The sequence below is a fragment of the Neoarius graeffei genome, chromosome 2, assembly GCF_027579695.1.
Source record: "Neoarius graeffei isolate fNeoGra1 chromosome 2, fNeoGra1.pri, whole genome shotgun sequence".
Taxonomy (NCBI): domain Eukaryota; kingdom Metazoa; phylum Chordata; class Actinopteri; order Siluriformes; family Ariidae; genus Neoarius; species Neoarius graeffei.
In genome coordinates, this window is record NC_083570.1 from 14,079,059 (window position 1) to 14,099,086 (window position 20,028).

General features: G+C 42.3%; 2 protein-coding genes across 2 annotated transcripts in view; both read left to right on the forward strand.

Annotated features, from left to right (window-relative positions):
• The window catches only part of LOC132881434 (tripartite motif-containing protein 16-like), a 137,346-nt gene that overhangs the window by 40,810 nt on the left and 76,508 nt on the right, over positions 1-20,028 (forward strand). The window lies entirely within an intron of this gene.
• On the forward strand, positions 8,732-10,121 carry LOC132875534 (ras-associated and pleckstrin homology domains-containing protein 1-like). The gene is made up of 4 exons (XM_060912376.1): positions 8,732-8,919; positions 9,120-9,423; positions 9,549-9,818; positions 10,081-10,121. The coding sequence occupies exons 1-4, from the start codon at positions 8,917-8,919 to the stop codon at positions 10,119-10,121; spliced, it is 618 nt and encodes a 205-aa protein (XP_060768359.1). The 5' UTR covers positions 8,732-8,916.

Consider the following 20,028-nt stretch of genomic DNA (forward strand, 5'->3'; position numbering starts at 1 on the left):
CGTCTGACCTTAGCCTAACATCAGTCTCAGGATACGTCATTTTTTCATTATTCCCCATTACCTACGGTCTGTAATGGTACTGCAGGCTTAGTGCCCAATAAGGTCCTAGCATCCTTGGGCAGTTCAGGGTGGCTTGTTCTCAAAATGGTCAACAGAGCAGTAATGGCAATCAAAGGCACAGAGAATGATGCAGCCCAGTGTTTTAATTTTTGGTGAAGCCCTGACTCTTCAAAAGAGTCACCATCAATATGACTGTCACTGTCACCCTCTGAAGACATGCTACTGCTGTCAGACTCTGCATCACTGCACCCTCCCAACTCAACAGAATCCCCACCATCCTCATCTAAACCCATTGATGATGCAGGCCTGGGTGATGCAATTGAAGGAGAGACTTGAGCAGCAGGATTACCCACAGCTCACTCAAAATCGGACAGAATCTGCCTTTCTGACATTTCAGTAGCTGTCACAACACGTCTTCTTTTTGACCAATAAGAAGCCATGTTCTCTCCCCTAAAGAAATAAATGTCTGCAGTACCTTTTGAGGGAATGACGGGGTAGTGGTCTTCAGGTTCCATTGAGGTAAACATGGGGGGAACAAAGACAACAATATTTACGTCATTACATTTGAAATAACCTTACACACACACACACACACAGTTCAAACAATTGTTTTATAGAAAGTTCTGTTTTAATACCAACAATGTTTTAACAATGTCTGGAGTTATGTTCTAATGGCTGCGACCAATACTGCCCTACAAAGCCAAAAGACCTTAATATCACTTAAGGTCAACATGAGTTATTGCCATTTTTGGAACAGAGGACATCAGTTGTATCATGTGATGAATTATTTCGAGTCATTTCTGTTTTTTTTCTGGTAACAATAAGATGTCGTTTTTACTGTAACTTCCAAAAGCAAAGGGAAAACCAAGGCAGAAGCCTGTAATGAGTCTGATGAGTTAAGGTCTTTTGGCTTTGTAGGGCAGTATGGACCCTTTTCACGTGACGTCACGACAAATGCGGCCACCATTTTGGACATGTACTACCAGTAGTTTACCACAGCCAACATTGAGGAACGGCAGCAAAGAAAGTGTTTATTTTCAGCAAGACTTCCATCATGCCACTATATTGTTGTGCACCTGGATGTAGTAACCATCAACAAACAAGGCAAGGGTTATCATTTTATCGGATCCCGGTAGATGCTGACCGACGGAGAAGATAGATAGCAGCATACCAACGCTTGTGTAGTGACCACTTTGTTGGAGGTAAGACGAATAAAATTAGCCAGAAAAGGCATTACATTGCTGTTAATATTCTGTGGCGGCGAGTGTGTAACCAAATAGGCTAAAATAACCCATTGTAACCTCTTTGTTCTTCTGTAGTAGCTATTAGTTAGCGTTGTGTTCCTTTGCTGTTGGTAGACTGTAGGACAGATCAGAGGCAGTGTCCTACAAACAGCGCTTAATTTGAGGGGGAGCAAGCTGGAGCGCGCTCCGGAACCTCGGGCGTTGGCTCCGGCAGCTATTTACACTGGATCCGGTGATCCGACACCTCTTTTGAATATGTAACAAAAACAAAAAAAATAATAATAATTAAATAAAAAAATGCAAGTTTATTTAGTGTTAATGTCTGATTTTGATATCTGTCTTGTTGGTGATTTCTCTCATGAAACGACATCCACAAAATATCTGCAGATGAACTTAATTTGCAGTGTTATTACAAAACATGCCCAGAAGCGCAGCGCCGCCCCCCCCCCCCCCCCCCCCCCTCTTTTTTTCCGCACCGGAGCCGCTCATCCTCTGCGCTCCGGGACCTCCCACTTTACAAATTAAGCACTGCCTACAAATAAGTGTTCAAAACAAGAGGAACATGTATTTGTCTCTTAAATCCAGGCTGTTCCCTGTAATCTGTCACAACGGTTGGAGGAAGTAATGGCAAATAGTGAGTGCACAAACCGTAGAAGGTAAACTGTACACAGCGCCAGGGCAGTGTGATGGTATGTCTACTTTTAGATTGGGTTAGCTTATCAATGAACACACTCGTCACTCGACGAGTTTCACGTCTTTACGACGGATACTTAAATGTGTGTTAGGTATTATTGTTGCAGTCTAAGCAGTCATTGTAGCAGCTAGATGAGCGAGAACCGAAAGGGTCTGTGCCATAAACCGTTATTTCTGTACAGCGTTGCTAATGTGTCGTTACTGTTGTTATTTCTCCCTCTGCTCGCCCTGTAAATGCCCTACATCGCTGGATAGCGAAGGTATTTTCTGCATCTCGCTCCTTTTTCTTGTATGTTCTCCGTTTGTCGCCTTCCTCGCATTCAAACCAATTTGAGCCGAAGTCCGCTACATGTCCAAAATGGTGGTCGCGTTTACGAAGGTCACGTGACTGAAAAGGGTCTATAGGCCTACAGCGTTACAAAGCCCAGCCCCCTCAAGCCGGGTATAGAGCTACCGGTTATAACCACGGCCTATATACTCGATTGAAATGCTTTGTTTTCACTCCATCAAGACCACTACTTTGAATAGTTTTCGACTAAACAATGCATCTGCATGTTTATTGTATTAGTTGAGGGAATATAAGCAATTTCGTTCATGGTACCTCCAACAAAGTGGTCACTACAGAAGCGTTGGTAGCCTGGATAATCTTTAAAGTTCATGGCCGCGAGGCGCGACCCATGGCTACACAAAAGAACAGGTCAGCTCAAAACGACATGCGACCTAGGCCTACATGCTCGATTTAAACGCTAAGTTTTCACTCCAACGCTAAGTTTTCACTCCAACAAGACAAGTACTTCGACTCGTTTTTCGATTGAATAATGCATCTGCATTGTTGTTGTTTCAAATGGATACTAGTTGAGGGAAATTTCTCCAACGCGTGATATGACTGAAGTTCATCATAACTTCTTAAACTGCTTGAAATTGTATTCGAAATTCCCTTTATTAATAGTGACTGAATAATGGTACGTACCAGATGTCCAGGGATGAATGAAAATGTAGCGTGATCCAGTGTTTTTCTCAATGTTGTTTCAATGGTCCAAGCGTAACAGCAGGCCGATCCACAAGAGAGTCGCGATCCAACCGAGTGGTGTGGGAGTTTCACGTGCACCCAGGTATATAACGAAAATGACGTCATCCAGTAAACAGCAGTGGTAATCGCACTGCATTATGGGACAGCGTGGGACATCCAACGACATATCGCTACGTATACGTACTGGCCCTTTTTTATATCATGCCTTGAAATGAAAGTCAATACAACAGAGATGAGAGACCATCTCTGAAAGTATGAAAGTAACACCAGGATAAGTTGTAACACCACCATTCCCACCAGTTAGGTATAAGATGCAGGTTTTGTAACACTTTCAATCTTCTTAGAATTAATTTATGATCATCTTGGAAATGTTAAGTTATTTGCAAAAAAACTTTCAAAGATAGGTCAAATCCATTGCTGAGTTAAGAAAGTAAACTGGTTTTTGTTCTTTTTTTTATCATTTACTTATCATTATCACTTATACTTATATCATTTACTCGTATCTATGTGTAAGCAGGATAAGACAAACAATTTATATTCTGAACAATTAGTTGCTCATCCTACCAATGTTGAAAACTGGCCGGCGAAAGTGACGATGGTTCAACATCGTATATTCGACCTTCTCTGACGGTCGACAGATCAACCTTTACCCACGGTGATTCAACAGTGATAAATCGACCTTCTCCGACGGCGGAGAAATCGACGTTTCACGGCGCCGTTTCAGCGTTGATTTTCTGACTTACGACGGAAACCGACCATTCTGACCAAGAATCGGCGCCGTTTCAATGTCCCTCTGCTGTCTTATTTAGATGTTATTAGAGGGTTTTTTTCCTGGGCGGGCAAAACTCAATCTCGCCTAGGGCAGCCAAAGGCCTAGAACCGGCCCTGTTTACAGGGATAGGTATGTAGTAGACAGGGCCGTAACTACCATTGAGGACACCGAGTTCATGTCCTCGGCATTTTTTCTCATCTCATCTCATCTCATTATCTCTAGCCGCTTTATCCTTCTACAGGGTCGCAGGCGAGCTGGAGCCTATCCCAGCTGACTACGGGCGAAAGGCGGGGTACACCCTGGACAAGTTGCCTGGTCATCACAGGGCTGACACATAGACACAGACAACCATTCACACTCACATTCACACCTACGGTCAATTTAGAGTCACCAGTTAACCTAACCTGCATGTCTTTGGACTGTGGGGGAAACCGGAGCACCCGGAGGAAACCCACGCGGACACGGGGAGAACATGCAAACTCCACACAGAAAGGCCCTCGCCGGCCACGGGGCTCGAACCCAGGACCTTCTTGCTGTGAGGCGACAGCGCTAACCACTACACCACCCTGCCGCCGGCATTTTTTTTCCCACGGTATTTTTTTTTTTTCACTCAGAAATGTGAAATTAATATATGATGAAAATCGTTCTGACTTTGATCGGTGGAAAATTCTAAATTCAGCTTGCATCCCCCTGTTCTCATTTGTTTGTCTAAAAATAAAGTCCACATAATCATTTTTAAACGAAGCTGAAATATCCGGCATTGGAAACATTTCATATCCGGCAGCCTCGCGATAGTCAGCTCAGCTCCGCGGGATACACAAGAGCTGAGAAGTGTTCTCATCAAGGTCCGCCTCCGCAGCCAGGCAGTTTGTCAATTAGTCGTGGAATCTGAAAACTGACATAAGATGAAGAAGTGTACTACACTAAAACAAACCAAACTCAGCTCTGGAAAGTCAGCAAGTGAGAGAAAAAGAAAGAGGGAAGAAGGGGAGTTAATTTTGCCGGTCACTGACAGTTATGTGCCGGAATGCTTATGATCATTAACAGTGCAATTTTAATTAGCATTTCAAGCAACAACAGTCGAAGCCACTTAGCTAGATAGGATTTTCGTTTTCCAGGCGGCACAAACTCTTTTATTCTCTCTCTCGATGTGATTTGGTGCGTTTCAGATCAGAAAAGGCTGGACAGTCGGGACCTGTTGTTTATGAAGTTATTGGGTGCTGACGAGACTTGAGCTATTTTGCTAACTTACCAGACTATAGGCTAACGGGAACACAAGACACTATTGTTTTGATCATTGGTTGTATTTTCGAACGGAAATGAAACGGGTAGCAAACTTATTATGTTCACATTTTATTTACAACATGATGTACCGCCTCTGACTGCTTTCTGTCAATCATGAGCAGCCCAGCCGCGTTCACAGCTCCTCCTCCAATCAGCAGCTGGAGATGAGCCTCCTCTCGGGAAGTCTTGTCCCGCCCCTCAGTCTCCGAATGCAGCGTTTTAGTCGGTTTTGTCCAATAACCGTCTAGTATTTTGCTATTGAAAAGGGCAGATATTTTTTAAAAAGCAATTGAAGTCCATTCAGGCTCGGCTAGATTGCGTTGTCACTCTCACTCACTCACACACTCACACAAAATACTTTTGTGATCGTGCAGTTTTGAAATTGTTAAAATAAACATGTTCACCTACATGTTCATCTTGTTGGGCTTGTGATTTTGACTCGTTTCCAAAATGTATGAAAAGTCACCATATTAGGACTTTTTTTTTTTTTTGGCAAATAAGATGTATCGCAATGTTTGACCTCGGTATTTGAAAAATCCTGGTTACGGCCCTGGTAGTAGATATTTATTTTTGTAATTATATATTTATATAGATATTTATGAAGTGTGTGTATATGATATGTAGTATATATTTATTTTTGTAATTATATATTTATATAGATATTCATGAAGTGTATATATGGTATATATTTTTATAGGTGTATTAATGTAGTTTGGATTTCGGGGTAGTTAAAAAGGGGTGGGAAATTAAAAAAGTATTGTACTTCTTCCCACTCCTTTTTCGAACAATGTGCTGTGTTTTGTAATGTCTTAGCTCTTTATGTTATTTTATTTATTTTTTGTTAATTTCTCGTTTTCTTTCTTTTGTATGTGCAAATAGTTACATACATTTTTTATACATGTTCAAAATAAAAATAAATTCATTCATTCAAGTTGTGACGTGGCGGATTTACGGGTCAGGGGCGAGACAGTTGATGCAGCGCACAGACGCTTTAAAATCTCCCGTGTGTTCTTCCCCCTGAGTCTGCTGTGTTCTCTGAGCAGTTTACTGTCACAAACATCACCTGTATTTCTATAAACATCACTCACTCATCACTAATCCATGTTAATCATTGAGCTTTTGATGGTGTTCAGTGTTTAATGTCAAATTAAAATTCCATTTGATTGAGGGGGAATTTTGGAGCGGATTATTTGAGCGGATTTACAGCGCAGCACCTTTACTGCTGTTTCTGTGTGAGTCGTTTACACCAACATTTATTCACTATGAGAGAGACACACACCATTTGTGCAGCATTTTTCAACTGAGGAGTTTATTTTTGAAAAGTTTCTCATTTCCAGTCAGGGCGTGTCGATGTTACTGAGGGACGACCTGAAAGAGAAAAGCAGAGGAGAGATTTTTTTACAACAATAATCATCAAACCTTTTATCCTGGTATATAATATTCCCATTGCACTATTCTAGATCATATTACTGCATTCAAAAGTATTCGCTCCACATGTGCTTTGTTTAGTAGCGAGCTCCTGAGGTAATGAACAAGACCCATTCTGTAAGACATTACAAATATGACTGTGACTCATTCTGAGCTCCCTGACCACTGCACCCTTCTTCTCCTCCTCAACCTTCTCCTTTACCTCCAGGATGTCGTCCACCTGCCCCTCCATCCTTTTGGCGCCCCATTTCCTCCATTAGTTCTCCCCAAGGGAGTAATGTGGGAGTTGAGGGTCTGGATGGGATTGGGTCGACGCTGTCCATTATCTCGCCCCACATCAGTGCCTTTGGACTCGCAGGTCTGGAGGACAAAGGCTCCTTGATGCCCACAGTTTCAGGTGGCAGACTGGAAGTGGGTTGAGGTTCGGGCTCTGACTCAGCTGGTGCTGGTGTTTCTGGTGCCGCAGGTAGATCTGGACAAAATCAAGGACAAGAAGGAGATAAAATGGAACGTTAAGACAGAGAAAACATTACAACATTAAAGAATGCGCAAAAGAATCAACAGCGGAAAACTGAGATATATTTTAATCTGGTTTACCGAGTGTGAGCACGTCAGTGGCATGAGCCTGAGCAGTGATCACACAGCCATCGTCTACACGTCCACTTTCAGGTGGTGTCACAGGAGACGTGGCGTTTCCTCCCAGAATCTCCTCCTGGACGGATGGGACGTGGTGTTCGTTCTTCCCCATCGTTGCGGGTGGAGGGTAGTAGGAGGCGGATCTCAGAACGGGGTGGGACGGGGGGTAGAACCGGTCCGGCATGATGAAGTAGGCCGGGGGGAAGAACTGCGGTGGTAGGATGGGGTAGAACAGGGGGTCGAAGTGAGCAGCCTGAGACTGGAACTGAAGAAAGAAACAGAGTTGGATTTTAGAGAAACAAATTATTTCTTCAGCAACAAAGTCCAAAAAGAAATGAACAGGTCCATACTGTCTTACTGAATATTACAGCGACAAAATCCCGGTGGTTCTGTCATATGAACCCTGACCATCAAATTTACTCATCAGCATCATCATCTTCAGAAGGGGATCTGGTTCCAACTTACCATTTTCGATAGAGGATGGTGTCACGCGTGAAAAGTGAAGTTTGAAGGCAGAGAGAGATGTGAAGCGTCGAGTGAGAGACGTGAAGTGTGAAATGTGGAGTGTGGAATGGAGTGGGTGTGTCATTTATATGTATTGTTTCAGGATTCCGATCTTTGAAGTTTGAATTTGAATTCGATTCTGTTTTTGTTTAAATTGTCCAGCATGAAAAACTTCATCATAGCTCCGCCCCTTTTTACAGTTATTTTTTGAAGTTTGTATTTCAATTGTTTGAGTTTGAATTGGACCCTAATCCAATCTGTATAATCTTGCCATATTAAATGGCAAACAGAAAACCCTTTTGACAGTCAATGTTTGACAGTAACTGTATGTAACCGTACTGTGTTTATGTTCATAACCACATCACACAATGTGCCGAGGCTTTAAGATATGAGCGGCTCAGCCCCAAGAGGCCTCACTCTGATCTTTTTGCTGTCGAAATTGACACTAAAATTTTTTCCAAGCTCTCGAAATCAAAACACCCTCGGTACGGTTACATACAGTTACTGTCAAAAGGGTTTTCTGTTTGCCATTTAAAATGGCAAGATACAGATTTGTTGAAAAGTATGGCCACCCCTTTTTTCTTCCCTTTCCTACATGATGGACTGTAACTCTGCTCAACCCGCTCTCTTTTTCATTTTAAGTGCTCTGTCTCAGATAAAGGAGTTTCTTGAATAAGAGCCACTGAACATTGTCATTTCTTTAGTTGCCCCATAATTTTTTCCCCTCTTGATTGGGTTATTAATTCCTCTTATGTTATAACTAATAAAGTTCAAATAAGCCATATTTACCTTTCAGATAAATAGCTCTCGATTCATGAACCTATACATCATCTTGTTTTATTGTTTTGTTTTATTGTTTATTGCACATACAAGAACAAAATTTGCTTAAAAAATGTAACAAATACAAGACATGCAGGGGAGGCCTGCAACCTGATGGTTTTTTGAGGGTCTCCCCTTGTTAAAATAAAAATGACAATATTAGGGTCCAATTCAAACTCAAACAATTGAAATACAAACTTCAAAGAACTGTTTAAAAAAGGGGCGGAGCTATGATTAAATTTTTCATGCTGGACAATTTAAACAAAAACAGAATCGAATTCAAATTCAAACTTCAAAGATCGGAATCCTGAAACAATACATATAAATGACACACCCACTCCATTCCACACTCCACATTTCACACTTCACGTCTCTCACTCGACGCTTCACATCTCTCTCTGCCTTCAAACTTCACTTTTCACGCGTGACACCATCCTCTATCGAAAATGGTAAGTTGGAACCAGATCCCCTTCTGAAGATGATGATGCTGATGAGTAAATTTGATGGTCAGGGTTCATATGACAGAACCACCGGGATTTTGTCGCTGTAATATTCAGTAAGACAGTATGGACCTGTTCATTTCTTTTTGGACTTTGTTGTTGAAGAAATAATTTGTTTCTCTAAAATCCAACTCTGTTTCTTTCTTCAGTTCCAGTCTCAGGCTGCTCACTTCGACCCCCTGTTCTACCCCATCCTACCACCGCAGTTCTTCCCCCCGGCCTACTTCATCATGCCGGACCGGTTCTACCCCCCGTCCCACCCCGTTCTGAGATCCGCCTCCTACTACCCTCCACCCGCAACGATGGGGAAGAACGAACACCACGTCCCATCCGTCCAGGAGGAGATTCTGGGAGGAAACGCCACGTCTCCTGTGACACCACCTGAAGGTGGACGTGTAGACGATGGCTGTGTGATCACTGCTCAGGCTCATGCCACTGACGTGCTCACACTCGGTAAACCAGACTAAAATATATCTCAGTTTTCCGCTGTTGATTCTTTTGCGCATTCTTTAATGTTGTAATGTTTTCTCTGTCTTAACGTTCCATTTTATCTCCTTCTTGTCCTTGATTTTGTCCAGATCTACATGCGGCACCAGAAACACCAGCACCAGCTGAGTCAGAGCCCGAACCTCAACCCACTTCCAGTCTGCCACCTGAAACTGTGGGCGTCGAGGAGCCTTTGTCCTCCAGACCCGCGAGTCCAAAGGCACTGATGTGGGGCGAGATAATGGACAGCGTCGACCCAATCCCATCCAGACCCTCAACTCCCACATTTCTCCCTTGGGGAGAACTAATGGAGGAAATGGGGCGCCAAAAGGATGGAGGGGCAGGTGGACGACATCCTGGAGGTAAAGGAGAAGGTTGAGGAGGAGAAGAAGGGTGCAGTGGTCAGGGAGCTCAGAATGAGTCACAGTCATATTTGTAATGTCTTACAGAATGGGTCTTGTTCATTACCTCAGGAGCTCGCTACTAAACAAAGCACATGTGGAGCGAATACTTTTGAATGCAGTAATATGATCTAGAATAGTGCAATGGGAATATTATATACCAGGATAAAAGGTTTGATGATTATTGTTGTAAAAAAATCTCTCCTCTGCTTTTCTCTTTCAGGTCGTCCCTCAGTAACATCGACACGCCCTGACTGGAAATGAGAAACTTTTCAAAAATAAACTCCTCAGTTGAAAAATGCTGCACAAATGGTGTGTGTCTCTCTCATAGTGAATAAATGTTGGTGTAAACGACTCACACAGAAACAGCAGTAAAGGTGCTGCGCTGTAAATCCGCTCAAATAATCAGCTCCAAAATTCCCCCTCAATCAAATGGAATTTTAATTTGACATTAAACACTGAACACCATCAAAAGCTCAATGATTAACATGGATTAGTGATGAGTGAGTGATGTTTATAGAAATACAGGTGATGTTTGTGACAGTAAACTGCTCAGAGAACACAGCAGACTCAGGGGGAAGAACACACGGGAGATTTTAAAGCGTCTGTGCGCTGCATCAACTGTCTCGCCCCTGACCTGTAAATCCGCCACGTCAGAACCTCAGCCTCCAGACTGGTGAAGACCACGGCCACAGGATATGACATCATTAATTAAACTGTTGTAGAAGGAGAGTAATGGATGATGATGACGTAATGGGGAACTGGTTCAGTTGCGGCTCCTAAAGAAAGGAGCGCGACCCACTGCTCCAGGAACTGAGACTGGGGGAGTGAACCCAAGTGCAGAACCAAAGAAACACTGATGTGTACAAGGTGCTGAGCAGGGGACCGGGCCGAGAGACGCCTTGGAAAGCAAACTGAGGGATGAGCACCTCCAAAGAGGAGGAAAAAAGAAACCAGAGGGTCACCCCACACTAGACTGGAACCTGGGGCCGGAGGACTGGGAGAGCAACATGCAGCCCAGTGAGATACCAAGGCAGTAAAATTAGAGCGCTGGGAGGGGCCCTCACTAAATCTGGCAGGGAGTCTGGGGGTCCGACTGCAGAACATTTAGGAATTTTTCATGGCGTTTCCTAAAATTCTACACAATTAGAGGCGGTAGAGTAAGCACAAACTGTACTCGGGTCAAAGTATTGTGACTTTAATAATAATAATATTATGTGTAAAAAAAGAATCGTATTAAATGACGACTCGAGTCGTGAGTCACTTCATATGATGATTTATTCCATCAATAATATTTTACATTCAAATCTATCAGAATATCAGTTCTGACCAAAATAAAAATCTACACTTTCACTGCACTATTTACCAGTTACACTTTTTAAAATCCTGATGTCAGTTTCTCTCCTGACATATTGACGACCAAATCTGATGCCCTTCTCTTTTTAAAGACAACTTTGTGCCATTTTATAGAAGCTCCATCTGTTTGCCATTTATTTCCATTACAGTATGCACTGAAGATTGTGTTCACTCCCTAAAGTATCTGGACATGCCAACAACTGAAGAAATGAGTGCATTAAAAACTGAAAATGACCTCCCTGACCTTGGAAAGTCGGTCAAAGGTCCAATCAGACGGTTGACTGGGGTAGAATGGGTGGATATTTGGGGTGGTTTACTGTCGCACGTTATCAGCCAGAAACAGTATTTCATGGTGAAAATGACATTTTTGACGATTTTGATAGTTTTTCAGACTTTTGACCTCGACCTGAAAATGTTAGCGAAACGTGATTAGACAGCATGAACAGAAAGAGCATGTGTACATTATATATAGTGAATAAAACATTTTGTTTATGTCGAAGTAATAGTTGAGGCTGAAAGTAGAAAAAACACAAACGCAAAGTTTTAAGCGATAACTATCACATTTGGGAATTTTTGTAATTTTTATATAAAGCTTTTGATAAAATATACCAATTTTTCAATAATCTATAAAAGAATATGCACTAATGAAAAAATACAAAGGTCATTGTATGTAAATATGAAATTATGATTTTTTGAAAATGGTCCAGTCAGAAACAGAAAATGACCTTTTTTAATAATTAAATGTTTTATTAGTTGCAAAAAACGTACATAACACACAGCAGAACATACTTACATCCTCTATTTGGTATTAACAAGGTAACAATGTTAATAATGGAAAAAAAATACTTAAAAATAAATACATCAATGATTAACCTAAAATGCATTTTAAAAAGTATATACTGATATAAATGCTTATACAAACAAACATGCAAACCCTCGCACCCACATACATACACACACATGCATCTTTATAAATACACCTATCCAGGTACATCCCTTTACTTCCTTCCATCCATCTCATTATCTCTAGCCGCTTTATCCTGTTCTACAGGGTCGCAGGCGAGCTGGAGCCTATCCCAGCTGACTACGGGCGAAAGGCGGGGTACACCCTGGACAAGTCGCCAGGTCATCACAGGGCTGACACTTTTAGACACAGAGAACCATTCACACTCACATTCACACCTACGGTCAATTTAGAGTCACCAGTTAACCTAACCTGCATGTCTTTGGACTGTGGGGGAAACCAGAGCACCCAGAGGAAACCCACGCGGACACGGGGAGAACATGCAAACTCCACACAGAAAGGCCCTCGCCGGCCCCGGGGCTCGAACCCAGGACCTTCTTGCTGTGAGGCGACAGCGCTAACCACTACACCACCCTGCCGCCTATGATGATTTTATGGATTATAAACATTGAGATGATGAACCATCAGAAAGTCTTTTTGGGGGTACATCTTACCTTCTCCAAATAAGTAATCGTTACTAAGTGATATTAATTACCTTTGATTAGTAATTATCAGGTATTACCTACGAGCAAACAAGACATAGTTTTACCCAATTTCAATGAGAAAGCAGCTGTTGAATAGATACATAAATGTGAGGTAAATTTTACCCAATTTATTTCAGTATTTCATAGCTTTTTATTTCAGTTATTTTATACTCAATATATGGAATTAAATCTACCCCGAACAAGTCAATGCAAATTGTTACCTCAGATTTATTGGGTAAATTCTATTGGTTACTTTTTTCAGTGCATGATTACTGGGGTGAGGGCCACAGGACGGTAATCATTCAGGCTGGTGACGGGAGACTTCTTCGGCACTGGGATTATTGTTGCAGATTTTAGGCAGGGCGGGATGACTGCCTGAGCCAGGGAGAGGTTAAAGATCCTGGTGAAGGTAGGGGCGAGCTGGTGGGCGCACACTCTGAGCACCTTACCAGGTACACCATCTGGGCTGGCAGCTTTCTTGGGGTTCACCGCCAGGAGCACCCGTCTGACATCGTGCTCCTGTACAATGAAAGGAGTGGTGCAGGAACTGTGTGGTGGTGGGGGCAGGGCAGGAGCAGATGAGTGCTGCTGAGATGTTTCAAAGAGAGCAAAGAAGCGATTTAGCTCCTCTGCTAGCGGCGCACTCCAGTCTCCTGTTGGCGCATCACAGTCTCTGAAGTTTGTGATGTCCTGAATGCCCTGCCACACCTCCCGTGTGTTGTTGCTGGACAGGTGGGACTCTATGCGCAGCCTGTGGTCCGCCTTGGCTTTATTTATTCCTCTTTTCAGATCAGCTCGAGCGGCTCTGTACAGAGCTCTATCACCTGACCTGAAGGCAGCATTGCGAGCCCTGAGGAGTGAGCGGACCTGGCTGGTCATCCAGGGTTTCTGGTTTGGGAAGACCCGGATGTTTTTATCCACCGTCACATTCCCGATGCAGAACTTGATATAGTCCGGCACCGTTCCTGTGAATGTCTCCAGCTCCTGGTGTTCGAATAAGTCCCAGTCTGTCTGTTTAAAGCAGTCCTGTAGTTTGGAGAGTGCATTGTCAGGCCAGGTTGTGATAGTCCTTGTGGTGGGCCTGGCTCTGCGTCTGAGGGGGGTGTAGGCTGGGGAGAGCAGGAGGGAAAGATGGTCTGACTGGCTGAGGTGGGGGAGGGGTATGGCTCTGTACGCATGCTTGATGTTGGAGTAAACATGATCCAGAGTGTTCTCCCCTCTAGTAGAACACTTAATAAGAGATTTGGCGTAACTCGAAGGAACAGATTTCAGGTTCTTAGTGACATCGGTAATGGAAAGGAAATGGATGTAGAGACCATCTGGGAAGCTGGAAAAGAAAGTTGCCAGGATGCATGTGAGAACATCATCCCTCATCAAAGAAGAAAAGAAAAGACCTGGATATCAACAGAGACATGTGGAATTTGATTGCCAAAAGAAGACGACTGAAAGAAAGGAAAGGGAGTCTGAAATCAGAGAGGCTGATGGGGAAGTATGCATCTGAATATTCTGAAGTACACAAGGAAGTCACTTTTTACGCCACAAAAATGAATATCTCTTATCGGCATGCATTATTCTGTTCATGAAGGGTGCCATTAATTCTGGAGTTTTGTATTAAAGCAGGAAACAAATATGAACAACAGGACAAAACTGCGGTGTGTGTTCAGGGTATAAAGAATCAGCGAGAGTCACAATAACACACGATAACCTGAAGGAGTGAAAAACATGTGAGACTGAAGAAATAACGTTGATTAATAATATTATATCAGCACAAGTGACTCAGGGGAAATGAACTGCACCTCCTCCGGTTGATGTTTCCATGTAGAAAGTGTTCACAGCCTGTTTCAGCTCCTCCTTTAGCTCACTGTGTGAACAAATAACATCCACGTCACTGTTTCTGCCTTTATGAGATCAGGAGCTCAGTGGGTGAATATTAACTGCAGATGAAAGGGTTAAAGGTCACTCGGGTTCTGCAGAGCTTTAACACTGACTGCGTTGCTCTTTTATTCAACTGTAAAGAATGAATATAGAAGTTAATAGTGTGGACTGATTTGTCTTTCATCATCAACAACAACAACAAAACATATTTATTCTGGTTTCTGTGTGAGTGTCATGTGACCAGACTTTTTCTCGTCTGAAAGCATCATCACTCGAGTAAATTCAGTATCAGTGCCGGTATAATATCTGTGTAAATATTGGAGTCATGATTGATGAATATCAAATGCAGGATTAAAATGAACTCGACTCCAACTCCACTCTATCCAAAGTAATATTACAGAGGAAACTCCAGGTCATTTTTAACTCGCTATATAGTTTAACGGGATAGTTCTGTATTTTCACGGCCCCAAATTAAAGGAACTTAATGTTAACTATACATACAATTGTGTAGGAATTTAATCTAATTTTTAAAATATTCTTACAAAAAAAGCCAACTTCAGATATATTTCCTTCTTAAATAATGTTTCCTCGCAGACTTATTGTCAGAAGGCCAAAGGTCTTTCCACATCCAGCGCAACAAGAATAAACAACACAAAAGTGTGACAAAACTGTTGTTGAATTTAACGCAACATTAATATTGACATTAAATGTGACGCGATTATGTGAACATTTCCCAAAAACAATCATGTGACGATGGAGACGTTGAGTGATGATGAGCTGGTGCTCATTCTTTTACAAAAGAAAAAAATGGTGACCATTGTATCCTGAGATGTAGATGAGAACGTCTGACTGCTTGTTTGAGGAGATCCTGAGACTGATATCAAGCTTCACCACATCACAAAGTACGCTACGGACCATGGACTGAACACCCACCGTTTTCATTGCTGAGCTCATCTTGGGTTTTTTTGGGTTTTTTTTCCAGATGTTTTCTTTAAAGTCGTTTTCTTCATCATTTTTGTTGCCCTTGTCAAACAGCACTGGGTTTTGAGACACAAACTGAATGAGACACTTCGCCAAGCCTGTAGCAGTGTGACGATGTTTCCACAACCTGCGCCCTGATTGGCTGAAAGCGCTCCTTTTGCTGATTAAATAATAGAAAACTCGAACCTGCTGTGAAAAAAATAGAAGTCACTTTTTCACACGCGAAAGTTCACCTTTGATGTGAACATGTTCGTTTATGTGATAGTTGTTCCAAAAAAATTGTCCACAGAGTCCACACCACATTCACTCAGCCTCTACACGCTGGGTTCAGGCTGGTTTCTTCGAGATCAACTGTGAGATTGTGTGATCCAAAATAAAATATAAATGATGTGATGTTTTTAAAATTAAAATGAACAGGTTTACTTTTATATATCTAGATTAAGTCCAATAAAGATGTAATATGAGTCATTTATGTAGGAGATTTAATATTATAAATGTGACTATTATATAAAAATATAGATCAAAATATTATTTTGAAAAAAAACCATCTGCATTATCATAAACAACTGCTATAATTGTTCTCATTTTTTAATTTTCACATAATTTTACAGCTTTACAGTTTTATTAATATTAGATTGATGATCACTGTATCACTTCCACAAACTTATCATATTGTAATCTCAGAGGAAATGAAAATGAATCGCAGTAATGTGTTGTTCTTCTGTCTGTATCTCATTATATTATCTGTCTACTGACTGTCTCAATTATAGCAATACATCAGGTGTATAATATTATTAAATTATTAACATTTCCTCAAATATTTTTCTCTGTGAATGTTGTTGTGGCAGTGGGGGCGTGGTCAAGCGTCGGTCTGTGACCGGAGGGTGGAGTCAGGGAAGGTAAGTGGCAGAATCACTACACCTGATGTCAATTAACCTGTGTTTGTGTGTCTTCCCAGCGACCACGCCCTATATAAGGAGAGAGAGAGCAGAGGAAGTGAGCTCTCTCTCCAACCAGACGGCTGATGATTGTGTACGTGTGTCTGAGAGAGTAAAACGCTGAAAAGTGTTGTAATAAAGAGTTTTTGGAAACTCAGTTCTGGCCTGCCGCACTGTAAAAAAAATCCCGTTGTTTTTACGGAAAAAAACTGGCAGCTGGAGTCACCAGAAAAAATCCGTAAAATATACAGCAAAACGGTAATTGCTTTTACAGCACAGCATGTACATTTTACAGTTTAAAGTAGCAAATATAACAGAAGTCCAGTGTTTTATATGCTGGATTTAACTGTAAAATGTACAAGCTGTACCGTAAAAGCGATTACCGTTTTGCTGTATATTTTACGGATTTTTTCTGGTGACTCCAGCTGCCAGTTTTTTTCCGTAAGAACAACGGGATTTTTGTATGCTGGTTTCAATGATCTACTAGACAGATATTTTTTTGGGGGGGGCTTTTTTCACCTTTATTGAATAGGACAGGGTAGAGACAGGAAATGAGCTAGAGAGAGACTGGGAAATGACCTTGGGTCAGAATCGAACCCGGGTCCCCAGATTCACGGTATGGCGCCTTAGTCGACTGAGCCACGACAGTGGCCGTTTTTGTATTTTTTTAACAGGGCAATTATGTAATTTTAACTATCACATTCTGTTTTAGTATTACAGTTTGTCTGTGTTTAAACTACAACAATTTGTAAATTCTACAAAAAAATATGATCAATTCAACATATTCTTACTGTTAAATTAACAGTGGTATTTGGTGAGGAGTTTTACAGTATATTGATGTAAATTACACACTGCTTCATTGTTTTTGTATTTACAGTTTTTTTATGTCATGATTTTACATAAATTCCCTGTTAATTTTACGGACATTTTTTACAGTGCGTGCTTCTGTGCTCCACCCACCTGCGCAAAGTTCGACAGTTGTTTTTACTGTAAATCACCAGGTTTGATAATGGAGCTAACAAGCAACAGAAAGTTAGCAAAACAGATTAGCATTGTTCAAAGTGCACATCACCGACATCCTGTTCCAAGCCAACAGCCTCAGACCCTTGTAGCCTGCCCTGATAAATATGCCGAGCTTAGTGCAAAGCTTTTCTGATTCACTGCTTCTTGTATTTTAGTTTTGATCGCTGAACTGTAATGGAGTGATAATCTCTCAACATTATCTCAACATTATTACAATTATCCTCTGCATTGGGTTCCAGGGGCTCGGTCACATTCGCACCGGAGTCAGCTGGAGATTCCAACTCCCATGAGTTGGAACATTTTTTACTAAGCTTTTACTTCATTTTATTATTTTATTTCTACTATTGTTTAATTCTTATTTTTTTCTCTCTTCTTCCCCCTTTATTTTATGTAATTTTATTTTCTATTGTTTACTGTTTTGCCTTTACCTCTGTAAAGCACATTGAACTGCCACTGTGTATGAAATGCGCTATATAAATAAACTTGCCTTGCCTTGCCATGAGCACACTTCGCATCCAAACATGGCCGACACGGAATCGAATTCCCAAGCTCTTACACACTCAGCTTCCCGGTGCTTCTGATTGTTCACACCAGTGTCCCATTACCACAACCACCACAGACACTTCAAAGAGACCACATACACAATCACACATGTTGTGAAGCAATTCATACTGTGTCTCTTTCAGCATTTCCTCAATGATAGAAATCAATGATGTCATCGGCATCACACGCTTCTGTCCTCAACCACCAATGGCAGCCATCGCAGAGCTGCTGGGGGCATGCGAATGGCTGGTTCATCCCCTCCACAGTGAATGTGCAGAACCACTGATGGTGCTGCTCTGGGGTGTGGCCAACCTGATGCATAATGGCTTGTTTCAGGTCGGGGTACTCCAGCATGTTGGCGGTGGGCAACTGCTGTGCCGCGAACTGGGCCTTCCCACACAAGAGCAGCAGCAGCTGAGCTGCTCGCTGCTCCTCCAGCTACCCCAAGCTTCAGGAGCTCATTCAGACCGCTCCAAGAAGGCCCCCAGATCATCCTGAGGCCCAATCTTGGTGAGCATGATGTGGGGAAAGCCTGCAGCTGCTATGGAACTGGCTGCTGGAGTAGTTGCTGATGCATTCAGTCTCCGGAGCACCTGCCAATCCTCATGCTGGACATGAAAAAGCACCTGGAACCATGGCTCCTGCTCCATGTGCATGGTGATAAGCAATGGTGTTGGATTTGGTGAGCAGTGGTGAGAGCATGGACGAGGTCTGCAAACGGAAGGACTCCAGGATGGTGCTTCAGCATCCGGGGCGGAGCTAAGGGGTGGCCGGGGGGCACCCCAGGGCACACCTTGGCCCCCTCCTGGCCACCCCAGGGCCGGACAATAAAACTTATAAAACCGATATGTCCAACGAAATGTTAGTTCCGCCCGCTGGATTTTTGTTCCGCCTATTTGGTTTCTGCGGGGATGCATATTATCGTAGCACACAAACATTTCGCGCGTTCAAGCAGCAGGTGGTATCAGATAGTCATGCTCTAGTCCGACAACACAACAACCTACGAACTATGTGAACGTGCGATTAATTTGGGATGTAAGTTATTCATCTCTTATACTCTCTTCACGTTCTCACTTTGTAGACATACAGTTACAATTCTGTCCTCAGACAATTCAGAGTTTCCAGAAATCTCCCGAGTTTCCAGAAATCTCCACTTTGCCCGGGGTTTTCAAAAGTATCCGTTTTCAATGACTGAAACCTTCGTTTACATGTAAATGCAACCGTATAGATAAATATGTGTCTTTACAGATATCCGGCTACAGTGGGATTTGTGCTGCGTGCACACATAGATAGATACTAGATAGATAGAAAGCAAAACGTCGGTGGTTTTCGATTGTATGACTCAAAAGAGAAAATTACGTCGGTAAGTTAGCTGTCTGTCACTTTGCTCACTCTAACCGCAGAATACAACTTTTAATGTTTGTCTGTTACATGAAAATATAGAGATGTGTGTTACTGGTGGGAGTACACAGTGATTAATAATTGTCACACTCATACATACACCACACCCCTGCATTCTCTCAACACACACACACACTCTCCCCCTACCCCTCTCTCTCACACACACACTCTCCCCCTACCCCTCTCTCTCTCACACACACACTCTCCCCCTACCCCTCTCTCTCTCACACACACACACACTCCCCTTACCCCTCTCTCTCTCACACACACACTCTCCCCCTACCCCTCTCTCTCTCACACACACACTCTCCCCCTACCCCTCTCATGCACCACATTTCTATATTTACATGTAACACACTCACTCATACACAAAACTTATGCACTCTCTTAACACACTGACTATCTCACTCTCACACACTCTCACACACACGCACACAATTTGTGCACTATATTTCTATATTTACATGTAACATTCATACACTCTCAACACAGACACACAACTCATGAACTAAATTTTTATATTTAAATGTAACACTCATGCACTGTCTTAACACTCTCTCTCTCTC

Bases quoted from the DNA above. Each gene is read 5' to 3' on its own strand.
- LOC132875534 (XM_060912376.1), top strand. The intron at 9,424-9,548 runs GTAAACCAGACT...GATTTTGTCCAG, and splicing joins CACTGACGTGCTCACACTCG to ATCTACATGCGGCACCAGAA. The intron at 9,819-10,080 runs GTAAAGGAGAAG...TTTCTCTTTCAG, and splicing joins AGGTGGACGACATCCTGGAG to GTCGTCCCTCAGTAACATCG.